We start from the raw sequence: 17,101 nt of genomic DNA on the forward strand, positions 1-17,101 counted from the left end.
TTTTAAACGACTTTGAAAGGATAATTTTTATTTTTCCAAATACGCAAATTACCTCATCAAAAGTAACAGACTAAAACACATATTTTTCAAAATGCTGATCTATGAGAAGGAACATTGCAAAGTATTCATATTATTGTTTGGTATGACAAACTATCAATTGCAACACATTTATGTCCTTTTCAACTCTTTATTGATTGTAAACATTTATTTCTGCATTCGGAACATTGATGACACAATACAGTATACACTTTATAATTTAAAAGTAAAGATCAACAACCTTACTTTACATTAAGCCTGAACTCATTTGTTTGGTATAAGTAAATTAGCTGAAGATATTGCAGTCTCGAGGCACCACCATGGGCACTGTGGTAAATAATGTCCTCAGTGTTGGTAGGCCTACAATAGTAGTTACGAAGCAGCATATATGTTTTCCTATTTGTTCTGCTCTTTCTAATAAGATAATTAGTTATCAAATGTGTCCAACATAAAATGGTATGAAGTTTAGAGTACGATAATTGATAAATTTTAAATTCATTGAGATCAGTCTATTTTTATATCTAAAAATTGTAATCAAAATATGGGAAGCGCTTTGATCAACTTGGAAAAGCAATTATTATTATTATTATTATTAAATATTGTCTGATTTGCTTAGTAACTGAAAAAGTTTCTGTAATGTAGCTCTTGTGACAAAAATAAGCTTTCGCTTTAATTAACAAGGCCAACAGCCATTAAGTCGCGTGCTACAATGCATAGTGATACCGGACCGACAGACCGACAGACCGACCGACCGACCGACCGACATAGTGAACTATAGAGTCGCGTCCACGCGACTAAAAATTGTCCCCAACGAAGTCCTACATCTTGCGTTTCAGGCTGTTTGCACGATTGGATTAGGATGAATTACACAAGATCATGATTAATTTAAAATTATATTTGGCACGTAATGTTTGTTGAAAAGCACGTAACGCGTGTGCGCAATCCAGTCTTGATTTTTCTAAACTCTAATTTATTTTACGATTTCAAATTTGCGACTGGTAATCATTAAAAGAAATTTAAATCTTTAAAATCTTTATCGGCTTAGAGTTTAGATCTTGGATTTACGCCAACTCACTTAAAAACATAATTATTATTAACTTGTTTATTTGTCGGGTATTTTAGGCATACATTAGATTATCGGGTAAAACATTCTGATTTAGCACGCAGCAGTAGAAACCATAAACGAAAACCGCGCTCACTCAACCAACTGGCTTTGTATAACGTCACAAACTTTCACACACAAAAATGACTAAGAATTAATTTTAAATTACAATCATTTCACTAAAACACTGTAGTATAACAATCATGACAATGCTAATAACAATAAGACTTATAACAAAACAACTTGTGTTTACCTGTTCTGTTTACTGTCTTGTTATCTAATTGTCATCTTGGGATTTTAACCTATTAATTAACACTAATTATTTGCTTTAATTAAAAGCACACATCCAGTTTTAATTCGTTTTTACTTAGTCTCCTATACAAAATTACTATTGTATCCTTTAAGTCTGTCCATTAACACAAGTTGTTATGCGTTTCGGAAACAAGTTGGACTTGTTGAGAAAGGGAAGGGAACTTATTTGATCCATTGGGACAAAAGTTGGGAATCCAGCCTAATCCACAGTGGAAACAAACAGCAGACTTTAGTAACAGGGATTGTGCAAGTTATGCAGTACCTGGCTGTGATCCAATCCAACGGCTGTCAATCAATCGAGTTCTTGATCATGGTTTCCTATTAGGACAATTATATTATGAAGTGTTACACAAATAACAAAATGAACTATTTCATATTGTAATATTGTTGATCAGCAAAACAATATAGATACACCAATGTAGAAAATGCACTGTCAATGTCTAAAATTAGAAAATGCGCTTAAATACAGTACCAAGCTAATTTGGCGCGCTAAGCTGTCTTGTTCTTTTATTCTCGAAATAGAGGTATCTCAGTTTTAAATAGAGATATTTAGTTGAGAGATTAAATTGAGAGATTAAATTTTTTACAAATGATCAATGTAACCATTTACCGATATCTATCTAGTACCGTACTATATATAATTTAGGGATTTATCACTTCCACGAAGCTTTAGTGTATTGTTCTTCTGGAGGTGCAATCTCTATTTAGACAGCACCTTTTATAGAGATAAACAAAAAGATCATAAGTCGTAACCAAATATTGAGAGAATGAGTTTTTTGTCAAACTTAAGGCGCATTATATTTCATGCGTTTGCATTAAGCAATTCGAATTCAGATGCAAGAAACACAAAAGAAGATTTGCCGATATTGATAGAGAATGCAAGAAGCGTGTGCTAGAAAGGAAAAAACCTTACTTGAGGAATGAGAGAAAAATAGGAATGAATTTAAAAATTTCCTAGAAAGATTAGGCATTGGCCTAAAAAATAATAAATATCTGAGAGGGAACAAAGTGTGCTCATGTTTACTGCTAAATCACACCTCATCCCTTCAGTGAATCATTAATGTAGGACGATGCTTATTGATATTACATATCTGATCTAAACCCTTCAGAATGAGCAATTGAAATTGTATTATACTGCTTGTCATTTCAGAAGGACAATTGGTATACTTTATACCGGCAATCAGTGGTTATATTACGCTATCTCACTCTTGTACGAGTAAGACCAATCATTCTCTTTACGTTCGGTAAAGTCGAGTTAGTATGTCGTTCGGTTATTGTCTTTAATGAAGAATGTTCAAGGAAATTATTGACACATTTATAAAGCAAAATTACTGGTAGTTTGTCAGTCTGTCCATCAGTATGTTATTGGTCGGCTTGTGTTCATATGGTCGTGTTACAGCGCTAAGGTCTGAGGTAAATTAGTAATACAAATTTTAATCCTCTCTATAGTGTCACAATCCTTATCTTCATAATTATTATTCTCATCATAACGTATTCGTGTCATCATGGTTTTAACAAAATAATCTCTAGATATAAAAATATCGAAATATCACTGTTCAATACATCAAAATAATTTATTCGGACCAATAAAATTTACTGTATTTACATTATACAAAATGTACACACTATGTACAAGTATATAAATTATAACTTTGGCATAACAAAGCAAAACATAACAATACCATTTTTACATTAAAATAATGTTTACGTTACTTAATTTAGTTGAACTGAAGTGGTGCTGTTTGTTTTACCTCATTATACATTTGTAACGCGTTTATGTATTTAAAAACGTGATGGCGCTGAAGAGAAATATAGGCCTAACTAGTGCATGAATTGTAAAGCATTTTGAAAGTTTATTCTATAATAATTTAGATAAATAAAGTTATTGATGAAGAATAGATAACTGTTTTATACTCGTTTGCAAACTGGCGTTGGTTTAAACTGAGATAAATTGTTAATTTTCTTGATGACGTAAACGCATTTGAAACCTGAGCAACACTCGGAAAGATTCTGAAGCCACCCTCGTCCACCCATCCCGCAAGCTTGAGTGTCTTTATCTGTTAAACAGGATTTCTGTGGAGGAAGAAATTTAGAATTAGTTATAAAAATATATACATAGATTTTTGGAAAGTATGCCTCATGAACCAGTGACGCATAGGCCTAAACACAAATGCTGCGCGCCGACAAAAATACATCTATTATTTATCTATTTTCATAGCGAGTGCAATGTTTTTTCATACAGACATAACTGTTAAAAGGAATAAAAGAAAATCTTCGAAAGAAATTGATACCAACATTCTATATACTGTAATGCCAGAACGACTCTTTATATTTTCAAAGACTTGACTTGCATAATACAAAACAAACATGATTGGATCATTGGAATACATTAATACATTGTATTATATTACTAATAACATAATGATTGTCAACATTATGTATGTTTTGATTACATTTCAACGTATTTCATTTCAATTACAGCATTCGATTGAAACATAGTAATGCATCTTTTATTATAGCGAAATGATTGTTCTCATAAACGATTTTGTTTCAGTTTAGAATTACAGATAAAACCGGGCATGCAATTATCATATCCTTCGACCAACATTACACTGAAGTACACGAATCAACTGTTTCTTTTAATATAGGTGTAGACCTAAGTCGCGAAACCCTCTGAAATAATTGTCTGATCATACGAAAGAAATCTATAGAAAACTAATTCTTCGGCTATCCACTGTAGAAATTTAAAATCAAGTAGTCGATAAATCATAAAGCAAGTAGTTCTATAAATCACAAATAAGATCGTAGGAAATGTCCTATTTGAACGGTACGGTCAAAGATAGCAAAGCAGAAACCAGACAAATATACGTTTTGTGTCTGGATATTTTGTAACATCAATCTTGTTTACCGTATTTTTAGAGGTTTCACAACATTAGGCGCTATATAAATCCAGGATATTATTATTATTTTTAATGGGGTATATATTGGAAACTAAACTAATACACTTTTTTTGTATTTAAACATATTTATTTTATAGTAGGCTACATGACTTGAGTATAGTAATCTTGTCTCATTAACATGCAATCCTAACGCAGAAAATGTAATGAACTTATTGGCTAAATACTTGTAACTAAATACACACTTGTAAAAGATCCGTTAAAGCAGTATCTAAAGACCATTAGTTTATCGTTATTATATCCAGGTCAGGATTTTCTATATAGATTATGCCTAAACTAAGGTCTAACGTAAGATGATTAGTTTATAGGCATCAAGAGAGAATTGGCAAACACGAGATAACCACTACAGCACGCGTAATTTATGACGTAATGTAATTACGCATTCTGTATTGCATAAATTGTATTGAATTTGTAAAATTACTTTGACCGGACAAAATTAAGTCGGGAGTATAATTGAAATTCTTTTCTCTATTGGAGTTAAATACAACTCTTTAATCGGTTTAACGTGTACTGCGTTCAGATTGAAACAATTCGGAGTTGTATCGGACGAACATCGGGCTAATTATATCGGAGAGGGTTCGGACTAATTATAAATGGAGTTAGTGCCACTGAGGTATATAAGAGAGCACGTCTGATTTAATTATGATTATTTTGTCTTAACTTTAGTGCGTGTGAACGGACCTTAAGATTTAATCAACATTTTCTTAAATTAAGGCATTAATTAAAACATTGGTACGTACCCGTGAACCAATTCCCGACGCCTTCCAACTGTTTCTTGTGTTCGGCGCTCTGCCTTTTCCGAACCCCCTTGATCTTTGCTTAGCCGCCTCAGAAGGAGATAGAAGAACAGATAAAAGTGTTGCGACTAAACAAACTGTTATCACATATCGTGTTGTACAGGTAACTGCCATTTTAAGAATTTTAAATCTAGAAATAAAGCAAAACATAAATATAAAGACAGATTACATTAATATATTACGGTACAAAATAGAGTTACTAGAGCATTGGTTTAAATATCACAGTGAAGACATCAGAGAAAATCTTAGCGGCGCTTAAAAAAAATAACTGCGCTTTTAGCTGAACCAAATGAATTTAACCAATTTCCTATCTTAAAAAAAGCGCGCATGTGTAATTTGTTGCAATGGGCAAAAGCCCTAACCAATTACAACAATAATTATTATTCAATTCTTCAACTTTCTTACCAAGATTTTGTAGTTTTGCCAAAACAGCAACGGAGCTTCCTCACAAGTTGTTTAGTTTTCAACGGACCTGGCAGCGCTTGCTCTGTAGGGTGAACTGTGACTAACAAGAGGAATACTATAGATCTTATATATGTTGCGGAGGTTGTAAGGCTAATTATCAAGTCATATTAACCACCAATAGGAAGGCTTGAGCTGTTGAGGCTTATTGTAACAGTATTAAGCGAGAGTTAATGCCAAAAGAATCCTCGGGGATTATGACCAAGTTAATCCATTCGCTTCTCGCTGCAGCTCGCACATTTAAAAATTTTAACAAAGTTTATATACTTTACATAAAATTAAACGATTGGAATTAATATTCGTAGGCCACAGTAGAACCCCTACGTTGGAACACTTTTCCGAGAAGCGAACAAGGGGAAATGTTTCTGCCAATTCCTCTCCACTCCTATTAAAGGTACCTGTAAACTTTAATAATTAAAAAGATTGGAATTAATATTTGTAGGGAGACCACAGTAGAACCGCTTACCTCCGTTGAAACACTTTTGAGAGAAGCGAACAAGGGGAAATATATATTTTCTGGCAATTCCTATTCCCTTTAATTCAGTACAGAAGAAGGGGTTCTATTTATTAGGCACCAAGGCACTGTATTTTTGCAATCATTATAGGACCTAGCACAGAAAATATCCGTTATATATTAGTGGTATGTTTATGAAGCCTAAAAATAATAGACGTGGGTGTCGAATTACTGAAATATTAATATTAAAACACCGTATTATTTATTAAAAAAAGATATTATCACTTGAAGAGGTTGTCAATTTACGACATGCTTAAGATAACATCATTTAAGTCAATGTTCTCTATTTTGTGTTATTACTTATCAGTTCTGATTTCAACGTTGTTTATACAATGATTTTGAATCTACCGACTTGTCTCATTACTTTTCAGGGCATATCCACTACTAATTCAAAAATCCTTTGCTTATAAACGCATTTGTTTTTACTGAAGTATATCAAGCATTCACAGTAAAGTTAAGCAGTAATTAAATATAACGTATATCACCACATTAAATTGTTGCGATAGTGATATATTTTTTTTTTATATAGTAACATATCTGTACAGAGTATTCTGGTGTTGGAAATAGAAACAGAAAAATAATATAATTATGGCGCGCCAAACTGCCATTTCTATTGTAATTACAGATTTATTATAGAAACCTTACTAAGTGACAGCTTTGCGCTCCATAGATTTATCTAAAAAAAAGGCAACTTTTTGTGGCTACACTGCTCTCCTTTAGTCTCTTAGTAAAAAGAGCCAAGTAAAGACCACGCCAAAATGCGAATCACACCCACAGAATTGTGCAATGTACCGCGAACACAATAATGGTTATTATCCATTACCTGTTTTATTTTGCCTTGTAAAATTAATTAAAAGGACAAAATATTGCTGTTATTTTAAAATAAGATGTATTCAGCTATTATAAACCTCTTAAAACAGTCTATAGGCAATAACACCTGATATAGTAACTTGAATAGTTCACTATTATAGTATTTGGTCAGCTTACAATAATTAGCGTAAAGCTAATTTATCTATTAATGCCACGCCAACACATATCAGCCGGTTAATTAAAAAATGTCAGTCAATCTGCAGATACTTTTTAATAAGAAAATAAATCTTTGTTTTTATGAATCGCAAACACATATAAATCACAAAATTTGTAAAAACTTTTTGATTCATTATTTGCGATGTGATTTCAAGGCCTCAACGGTATCAAATAATATGTGATCTTAATCAGAAAAGAGTGCAATTTCACTTTTCCCTGATCTCAACCAATAATACTAACATTAATTACTAATATAATTAATATTAAATAAAGAAATTATATTTAAGTAAAAAAAGACTGAACCCAGAAAGCAAAAACGTGTTGTTCCGTCTAAACAATTAAAAAAAAACCACTGTAACACAAAAATGAACCTGTATTCGAAATGAACCATAACAAATACAATTGCTAAACTAGATTAAATCAAATTGTACTTATATGGAACGATAATTCATAATTGACCTACTAATGATAAATAAATTTCATTTCTGATAAGTAAATAACGGTTGTATAGTTGCTTTTTCAGTGCTGTTAAAACTTTCTGTCAATGTAGTATCTGTTCAGGACGTAGCTGCAGGCCTACTTGAGGAATTGAAATCTTATTAAATACAAACAATCAAAGAACATTTTTGTCAGAATTCTCTTCATTCTTATGATGTCAGTATTCAATTACAACAGTTATTACAGAACCTTGGAAAGTGGATGGTCTTTGATTAGAAAGTAGATAAAGTGACCTTTTGAAAGTTGACCTTTCTTAATACATTAATGAGATGTTACGTAAAGTCGTTACAATGTGACGCAATACAAACGCGTTAACACCTCAGAGTACGTTGACTTACCGAACAAAAATATTATTACAACTCCTTAATTGATAAATTTGTTTGAAGGTTTTTGTTAATGTTCGCACTTGCTTTTTATTTTTCTTGACACGACTCGGCGAATAATTGAAATAAACATGAGGTGTTTCACAAATGAGCCGCAAACATTAGAATGGATAACTATCTCGGCAGCTGATAATCTGGTTTAAGTTTTTTGTATTAGAATAATATCTACAAAATGAAAGACACCTATTGTGCATGGGTCAAGCATGGATCAAGTCAATAGTCTTTTACTCCTCAATTTTTTCAAGTTCAGGCAAATAAATATAATAATAATAATTATAAAGTGACATTGTCTTGGTTGAGATAAAGTCCACGCTCTACCTTGATATTTTGTACCACTTAGAACAAATTAAAATTAGAGCTCTAGATGAACAAGTGTCGCTATTTTGAGAATGTATTGTTTTCCATTATAATAGACCTATATTATCAACGCCAATTTCACCGAACAGGTGAGATATAAATGATTATCACAATGACCTAATTAATAGATAGGCACGACGTATGATATATGCTTATATAATAACTTTTTATATAACACTTTAACACGCTAAAATAATAACAATAATGGACTAAATATAGTCATAATTTATTTGTCATTTGGCTATAAATAAAAACATGCTTTGGTCGATGACCACCAGGTGTTTTCTTTGTATTCATTGGCTTCTTATGCAAGACATTGGTCTTAGAATTTTAAATTGTGAATACAATAATTGCCACCGATAAATGCTGGCCTGCGAAAGACATTTCTTGGCGTACGTATTCGGTCGCAAACCCGTATAATTGGTGTCAACCACGCTCTAATTACTATTAGGCCTAACCGACGTACTATAACCGTGTCATTTTGTCACGTCAGATCGAGTTTTAGTATCGACGGTTTAATGTTTTATAATGTTCAGCTCAGCTCCCAAGGGTTAGTACGATTTATAAGGTGTTACACCAGTCATTATTGTAGCTTCTCACAAATCTTTTCTCTACGTCTTGCCCTCCGTAAGCTTCTAAAAGATTAAGGGCAATGTGTGGCGCTCACTTACTATGATCTTCGTTTCCGTTCTGAGGGAGCGTCAACACGGTGATGAGAAGTTTTTTAAAAAGTTGACAGGTAATTCCACGTATTTGGCCAAATTATTCTCTGGTGTTTTCTATCAGTAGATACCATATTTTTTCATGTTTCGGTAATGATTTCAAGATTGCTTGGCATGTCAACACACGTAGTTGACATAAGAGAAAATTAAGACCAGTTTAACAACAGTTAGGCAGCACCAGATGGCGTATTCGACTGGTTCCAATTTTGAGAACATCTATCTACTCAAATCCGCACGTGCTTCTAGTTAACTGATCAAAACAAACCTGTCGAATACTCGTTAATTCGTTTATACAAGTGTGTTTCGTTCGTTTCCGTATTTTAACTTTTGATTTCACTTTGATGTTTCGTATTTAATATCAAAGGAATTATGTATTAGCTGAGTAAAAAGTTGTGAAGTGTTATTACATATGCAATTACCTTAAGAAAGCAGAACCGGAAATACCACAGGTTTTTTCCTCTAATTAATGGGTTTTTTTATCCTGGTAATTTCCGCGCACCCTTTGAATGACGTCATAACTTAATTTGTCCAAAGACACTCTAATACTCTTGTTTCAATTAACTATTGACCTTTATATATTATTCTTAATAATTATGTTTGGTTTAGTTTAAAATCATCTGGAGTGATATTAAAACCGTCTAACTAAGTAGTGAATGCTTTGGTGCAATGGACAATGCCGTTAATATCTCTACCCGTTATAAAATGTAGGCCTATATCTATGAATACAATCAAGTGTTAGGATGATAGGATAGTGGTAGAATATTACATAAAAGTGGTGTCAAACCCGGGTTATCAAACAGGCGCCATGTGACGTAGGCCTACAGTAAAAGGAATCCTTTTCTCTGACACTAATCGGGGGACACTATTAGAAAGTTTCTCGGGAAATGCATTTTTAAACACTACACTCGGAGGTGTCCCTTTTATTGGCTCCACTTTGTATTCAGATTTATTAAAGCAGGTTTAAATACTGAAATGTCAAAAGTAATCGTTAATTTGTCTTTTTGTTGATGTGTTTATTAGAATATGATAGTCTGTAAACAGCTTAAATGTTGCTTTTTACTTCCGCTATGATATAATAAACACCTACACATTTTAGATGTTAATACGTTTTATCGTCTTTATCTGTTTCTTTGTGTCTCGGGGACGTGCCATACGTCACTTTTTTGTAATTATTCTTGAAAAATATTTGTTCGTGTCTCACTCAATGTGTCTGATGACGTCACGTACCAGACGGTATGTGATTATTGAAATTTTGAAAAAATCAAGAAAAAAATCAATAAATATTATATGGCATTTTTCTGTAGATGGTAATCGTGTATATACATTCAGTTTTGCAATTTTTTTTAAACAGTTATTTCAGAAAATCCGTAGCTAAGAAACTGATGATTTTTTAGGTCCGGTTAAATTCGAGCGGGTGTACTCGATTGCACGAGTCGTACAGGCACTGTGACGCCCAGCAACATGCTTGTTAATGTTAAGTCATAAAGTTTGGACGCGCTTCGTCACTCTACTATTATTACTCGACACAGGTTAGATGACGTCATTGGATTCGAACTTGTAAGCCAATGTATGGAAAAAATTTCCTCACTACCACAGATTAGCTTTATTTTTTGTTGACGTATTTCCATATCTTTACTGCTGTACACATTGTAGACCCTAACTACTGTAGCATCTATCACTGATTATGGTAATTGAATCGAAGTCGAATTTCGTTCAGTAACGTGTTTTGATTCGGTCATTCTCTAATAGAGATCATATCGACATTAAACAGTAAATACCGCTATTCGCCGGTAATAATTATAAAAAGCAATTAGTTCATTCACTAATGAACAATGTACTTTGCGATAATTTAGAAGGAACAGTAGACATTTTAACACCGATTAACTTAAATTGACATTTACTGTTCATCTGTTAACAAACGTACATAGCAGTTTGAAATACACAGTTATAATGTTATTGAATACAATTTAGTCGATCAATGTAACTTAAGACGATTGCCTCGATCACAATGAAATTATAGAGAATGTTGCTCGTTACAATGAACAATCTTTGTTCAGATTTCAATATGTATTAACCTTTGTATATAAAGTACAGTGCTGTAGCCTATTTGCAAAAAAACCCCCAAAAAACAAGTTGCTATGTTTTTTAAACACGTCGTTGTTGCTAACTGGACAGCAATGTGACCTCGCGTCATGCTTTATTGCATGTCAGACCCGAAAGTTCACTGTTTGTCTAAAAAACATTGGCCTAAGACGACCTAGGCTAAGTTTACGGCTCTACGCGGTTGAAATCAAGTATTGCAGGCGATGATTGTACACTGCATGGTCCATGGGAGGTATTTTTAGTCGCGTGGACGCGACTCTATAGTTCACTATGTCGGTCGGTCTGTCGGTCTGTCGGTCTGTCGGTCTGTCGGTCTGTCTGTCGGTCCGGTATCACTATGCATAGCACGCGACTTAATGGCTGTTGGCCTTGTTTTATCCAATGTGAAGCGTATAGACATTCGGTTTGTGTCTTTAGGAGTATTGTTGTTGATAATGAATTTAAAGTTTCATTAAATGGCATTTGGTCAAAAAGAAAAGAACAAACACATTTAAGAAATTCTACTTGCACGTTATGTTTGTATATTTTGCAATTTTCAACCATAATTTTAACAAACAAATGTTGATTTGATTTAGATTTGTTCCGGTTTCAAATTAAATGGTAATATTTCGTTCAATTTTTGACTCTTGACTGTCTGACTTTAATGCATGTGTCATACCTATTCTATGATATTATCTTGTTTGTTAGATTCGCGTCACAAATAGTCTCGAGCAGCTGACAACTAAAATGGTGGATTTAATACAACCTAAAATTAAAAAATTGATAGTGTAAAGCCATAAGGTTTGGTAAACAAAACGAGGAAATTGATTAACTTAAAAAGAAAATAAAATCATTAGGCCTATTATAGATATTATCTCTAAAAGGTAATTAATTGTTTTTAGAGATTTTTTTAAAGGAATGTTGTCTAGACGCAATAACCGTTGTCTACGTAACGGAATATCAATAATCGTTAAATGAACTGTATGATATGAATAAATAATTCTATAAAAAGAAGTAAAAGATTAAAATACTTATTAAGTACTGTAACTGTATTGGATTAGGTATTTTTTTTATTAAATATTTCCGTTTGAATATATTCTTACAGATTCTTGGAATTGGCAGTCACATTGGGTTCATTTAGTCTACTTGTCTTGCCATTTTCCTGGATTATTTTAAATTGATTTGTTATGTCTGATTGTCAGATGACCCATATAAGTCTCAATAAAGTGTATAAAGTATAATGTGAAAGTTATATATTAAAGATATATTGACCACCTGAATTTTTTTTTTACATTTTTTGTTGTTGAATATGCCATTTTTACGTCACATAATAGTTATCCATTTTGAACAAAAATTGAATCTAAAACAAAATTATTTGCCTGAAATAATTGTAATTTAAATTGGCTGCCAGTCAGTGGGTTTTTGGTTAAATTTGACAATTTATTTTGTCATTTTATTACGTTTATTACGGAAGGGATTAACTTTATTAAAACTACAAAATAACCTATTCAAATTCTGATTTAATTAATCTTCATTTTTCATGTTTTTGGGGGACAATCATCTTTAAGGTGGATATTTATTCCATGTTATTTAATTATAAATTGAATACAATCAACATCTCGGTTTCATACAAATTTCTTTTATTGCATATTTCTTTTTGCGAAAAATGTATCTGTCACTATTAATTATTATTTAGTATGTTAACAAATTATAATTATTTTAATTAAGTCGAGCGATTGACACATATTTAGCATTCATATGATATTTACGTGTAATCACATAATGACGGATTATTGTCTGTTAGCCGATATTGGTCGATAACTGATATACAAACAAAGTCTAAATCTATTCATCTGATAATGGATTCCTACCAAGTGTACTGCAGTACAAATTATTATAGAAATAGATGCAATAAATCAGTTTACCGTAAAACCTTATATTTTCGCGGACCATAATTGTTTGTAATTCGAAAAAAATGTAGGCCTACAGTATTTTTCTATAAAAGATACGATAAATCACAAAATTATAATTGGTCTTTATTTTGTGAGCTCTGAATTTTCGCTATCAATTTTTACATTATTTGCAAAGATAGCAGAGTTAAGAATCCGCGAAAATTAATAGCGTTATAAATGCCACTGAACTGAATCAGGAAAGTTAATACAATCGTCGCTGTTTGAGTTAATTGCGCTCATGCATTGATAACGATGCTCTCAAGTGGATATTTATATTAGTCTAATAGTCTTTCCATTTGTACCAATAAATTTAATAACAATATTATATAAACAGCAATTTTATAATGACCACCTGTGTGCACATGTGATGATTTTATTCCGTGATGTGACCTGCAGTTAATTGCTCGGCGATGTTTTACATTGAAAACATTACGTGGTATTTATCAACCGCCTGAGTCGGACCTGACTGCGCAAAAATGTAAAGGCACGCACTGATTTGAAATAGCCATTAAGAATGATTATATAATATGTTGATCGATGATAGAGTATTCAAAATAAAGATGATAAGAAATAAGACTTCGAAAGGAAATCTGCCCTATGATATGCAAACATAAAAAAAACTAATTTAACATTTGAAAAAAGATAATTAGCAGTTTGTATATTTATCTTAACGTGCGCTTAATGCTGCTTGCCAAGCTCACGTCAATTGTACTGTATTTACCATGTTTAATCACTCGCGATATTATTATGTAATGTATTTTTAAAGATGTATTGTTCTCAAAAACATGAAAAATAAAGATTATTAAAAATAGATTATTTTGTAGTTTTAATAAAGTTAATCACTTACATAAAAACAAAAATAATAATAATGTTTTCACTTATAAAATAACATAATAAATGGTTAAATTCAACCAAAAATCCAGTAGCTGGCAGCCAATTTGATTATTTTTTGCTTTAAATTACAGTTTTTTCAGGTTTAGATTCAATTTTTGGTCAAAGTGTGTAACTAGTATGTGACATTAAAATAGCATATTCAACAAAAACATTTAAAAAAATTACTTTTTCAGGGGAACAATATATCTTTAAGAACATGTGTGTAAACGTACATGTATTCCCTTTAAACAATAACCGGTAACATCAAAATGAACTGTTTTTAAGTATTACATTTTTTGTAGGCACTTTCAGAACAAGCTCTGCTTTTTGAAAACAGTGCCTCCTTCATTTACGTTGTAAGAAAATAAATTTATGAATGAAGGAAATAAAATGTTATTTTGATTGATTGATTGTGTACCGAGAATTACAAAACGTATGATAAACATTATGGAAACGTAGTGGAGTTGTGGTGGTTATGATAATTAGCTACCAATCTAAGGATCCTGGGTTCAAGTCCTATGTCAGGATTTTTTCTAATGACAATTTACAACTCCACTCCCAAAGACTTGTAATAAGACTTTGTTTATGTAGAGTATCTTGTGTATGGGGTTGCCACCTTTAAGAAGGATAGTGAGTGAATTCACTTATGGTTATCCTTGGCAATTTACCTAAATATATAAAAGAAAAGAAAGAAAATGAATAATAATATAGGGATTTATATTTCATACAGAAATTGCCATACTACTTTTTAATACGGATATCACCTTAACAAGTGACTTTTTTTCTTTTTTATTTCAACGCACATCCAACCGCGAGAAACTCGCCAATTACAGGATGGATAAACTATTTTATAATTATAACTTATTGTAATTTATATAAATACAAACATACCGTAGACTCCCACAAGTATATAAATATGTAGGTCGTTAGAAATAGAAACACTATATATGATTTTAACAAATTATAGGATTAACCGAAATAGGTACGGCATACAGAAAAATATATAAGAATATAATTTTACATAAAAAAATGAAATTCATGATGAAATGTGATACAGTAGAATTCCTATTAAAGGGTGTCTGAAGCCAAACAAAGTATCCTCTTTTAATATAGTGGACCAAGTGTGAACACATGTTTCCCCTCGATCGCTTCACAGGAAAGTGTTGCCTTAAAAATTGTTCTTTTAGCCTTGTTTACACAATCAAAATTTATGTGACAAAAAATGTGATGTGCCCATATACGGAAACGATGATGTCATATCACTACCATATTTGGGAATATCACTACCATATTTGGTACTTTTTATCAAACTTGATAGTGTAGACAGAGCTTTACTGACTGCAGTGTCCAGTATTTGAAAATAGACAATTTTAGGTGTGGTGGAGAATCAGTTATTAACTTGGACAGTTTCCAAAAGAAATATTATTCCCAAATCAAATTAAAAGAGATTTTAGTTAAATTGAACTCCGGCACCCCATTGCCGGCGGTCAGACAAAAAACTAGACCAGGCCAATGAGACCTGACCTAAATGTCCAGGAAGCTTCCGATGATTTCTTTAACTCTATTACTTTATTATCCTAGTTATAGGAACTTATATATATTGGCGGAAAATTATTTGTTACTTTCATTTAAAAATTGCCAAATTGAAACATTTACTTTCTGTTGTTTAACCATTTTATCGTTGAGCCAACCAACTTAAAGGGAAAGTTATTTGAATCGTTTATAATCCAGGTTGAGTAATCACGGACCTGGAATGACGGATTTTTAAGTCCGAGAAGACTTAGCCTACAAAATGATCTGGACAGCTTTTACGATTACTAAAGCGATTCCATGTGATTTGCTAATACCAAAATGGAAGTTAAGCTTTTTGAGTATTATATCACAGGTCGGTTCCCAGCTCCCGTAGCTATGTTGAAGTGTTAGGCACGTGGTGGCTTTAGCTACCGTACACTCATACTGAGTCCGGTGGCTGGATAAAACATCGTGAACAATCGTGTTTAAAAATAGAACCGCGCACAACGAACGCATTCCGTATTCCGTACAAAATATACGTGTGTGATCGAAAAGTTTTCTCTGACAACGTGACCGAATCCGGGTTCAATGCGGACGTAAGTTTCAAGAAAATATTCAATAATTTTAAATTTGAAACCTCCCATATTAAGAGGAGTATCCTAACCATTGCTACTGTTGTTTAGCCTTCCGTTCCTCATCCAAGTATTTCCTACAACTACAAACAACTTTTTTACGATGAGAGATCCGGTGATTTTTCTCAAATGGGAAACGACTAATACCATTAGAGAATACCATTTAATTAACTTAACAAACAACAATAATTGAGGAAATCAACTTGAATTAAGTTTGTGATATGAGTTAGTTGCTTGTTTATCTTTCACTAAACGCGAAACGTAAGTTGACATATTGATTGAATTAGACCTCTGTTCACACCATAATAATTTAAACATGAAATACCATGAAAGGCGATAAATGAATTTGGCTGGTGTGTCCCGTGCGTAATTCAATTTCGACGCCGTGCCTATGCATTATTACACGGCACATTGTTGCTGTAAATGTTGACAGAATATTATGTCGTCATTAGTGTAAATAATAGGCTATATTGGTTGAACACGCTTACACATTCATATGGAGTAGTGGGGGTGAAATAAAGAACCTTGTTCGACGTTTGTGACTTATCCTGTCTTAGTTACGTTAAATACACGTCCAGTTTTGGTTCATTACGCGTAATGCTTGGTTCCCACTAGAGACGCAACACAAGGACGTAACGCAACGTAAGTGACTTGACCAATCACATGTGATGGATTATCCGAACTGTCGCTTGCCATTGGTCAACACGCTTGCGTTGCGTTTAAATCTTTGCGTTGCGTCCTAGTGGGAACCAAACTTAAGAACGAAAATGAGGTTCCCGAATCAAAAGTTTTTGGGTGAACCTGTCTTATGAATAAAACATACAGATTTCGATTTAATGTTGATATTATGATGATAAGATTATATCAATAGACCCATTGCAGTC

At 32.6% G+C, this 17,101-nt stretch overlaps 1 protein-coding gene across 1 annotated transcript; it reads right to left on the reverse strand.

Annotated features, from left to right (window-relative positions):
- Positions 1–3,021: 3,021 nt before the first annotated feature.
- Positions 3,022–5,698, reverse strand: LOC144838510 (uncharacterized). Its single transcript, XM_078693908.1, has 3 exons — positions 5,610–5,698; positions 5,148–5,334; positions 3,022–3,523 (listed from the first exon to the last, which is right to left on the reverse strand). The coding sequence occupies exons 2-3, from the start codon at positions 5,316–5,318 to the stop codon at positions 3,359–3,361; spliced, it is 336 nt and encodes a 111-aa protein (XP_078550034.1). The 5' UTR covers positions 5,319–5,334; positions 5,610–5,698; the 3' UTR covers positions 3,022–3,358.
- Positions 5,699–17,101: the final 11,403 nt, after the last annotated feature.

Source organism: Antedon bifida, chromosome 3 (assembly GCF_963402885.1).
Source record: "Antedon bifida chromosome 3, ecAntBifi1.1, whole genome shotgun sequence".
Classification (NCBI taxonomy): Eukaryota; Metazoa; Echinodermata; class Crinoidea; order Comatulida; family Antedonidae; genus Antedon; species Antedon bifida.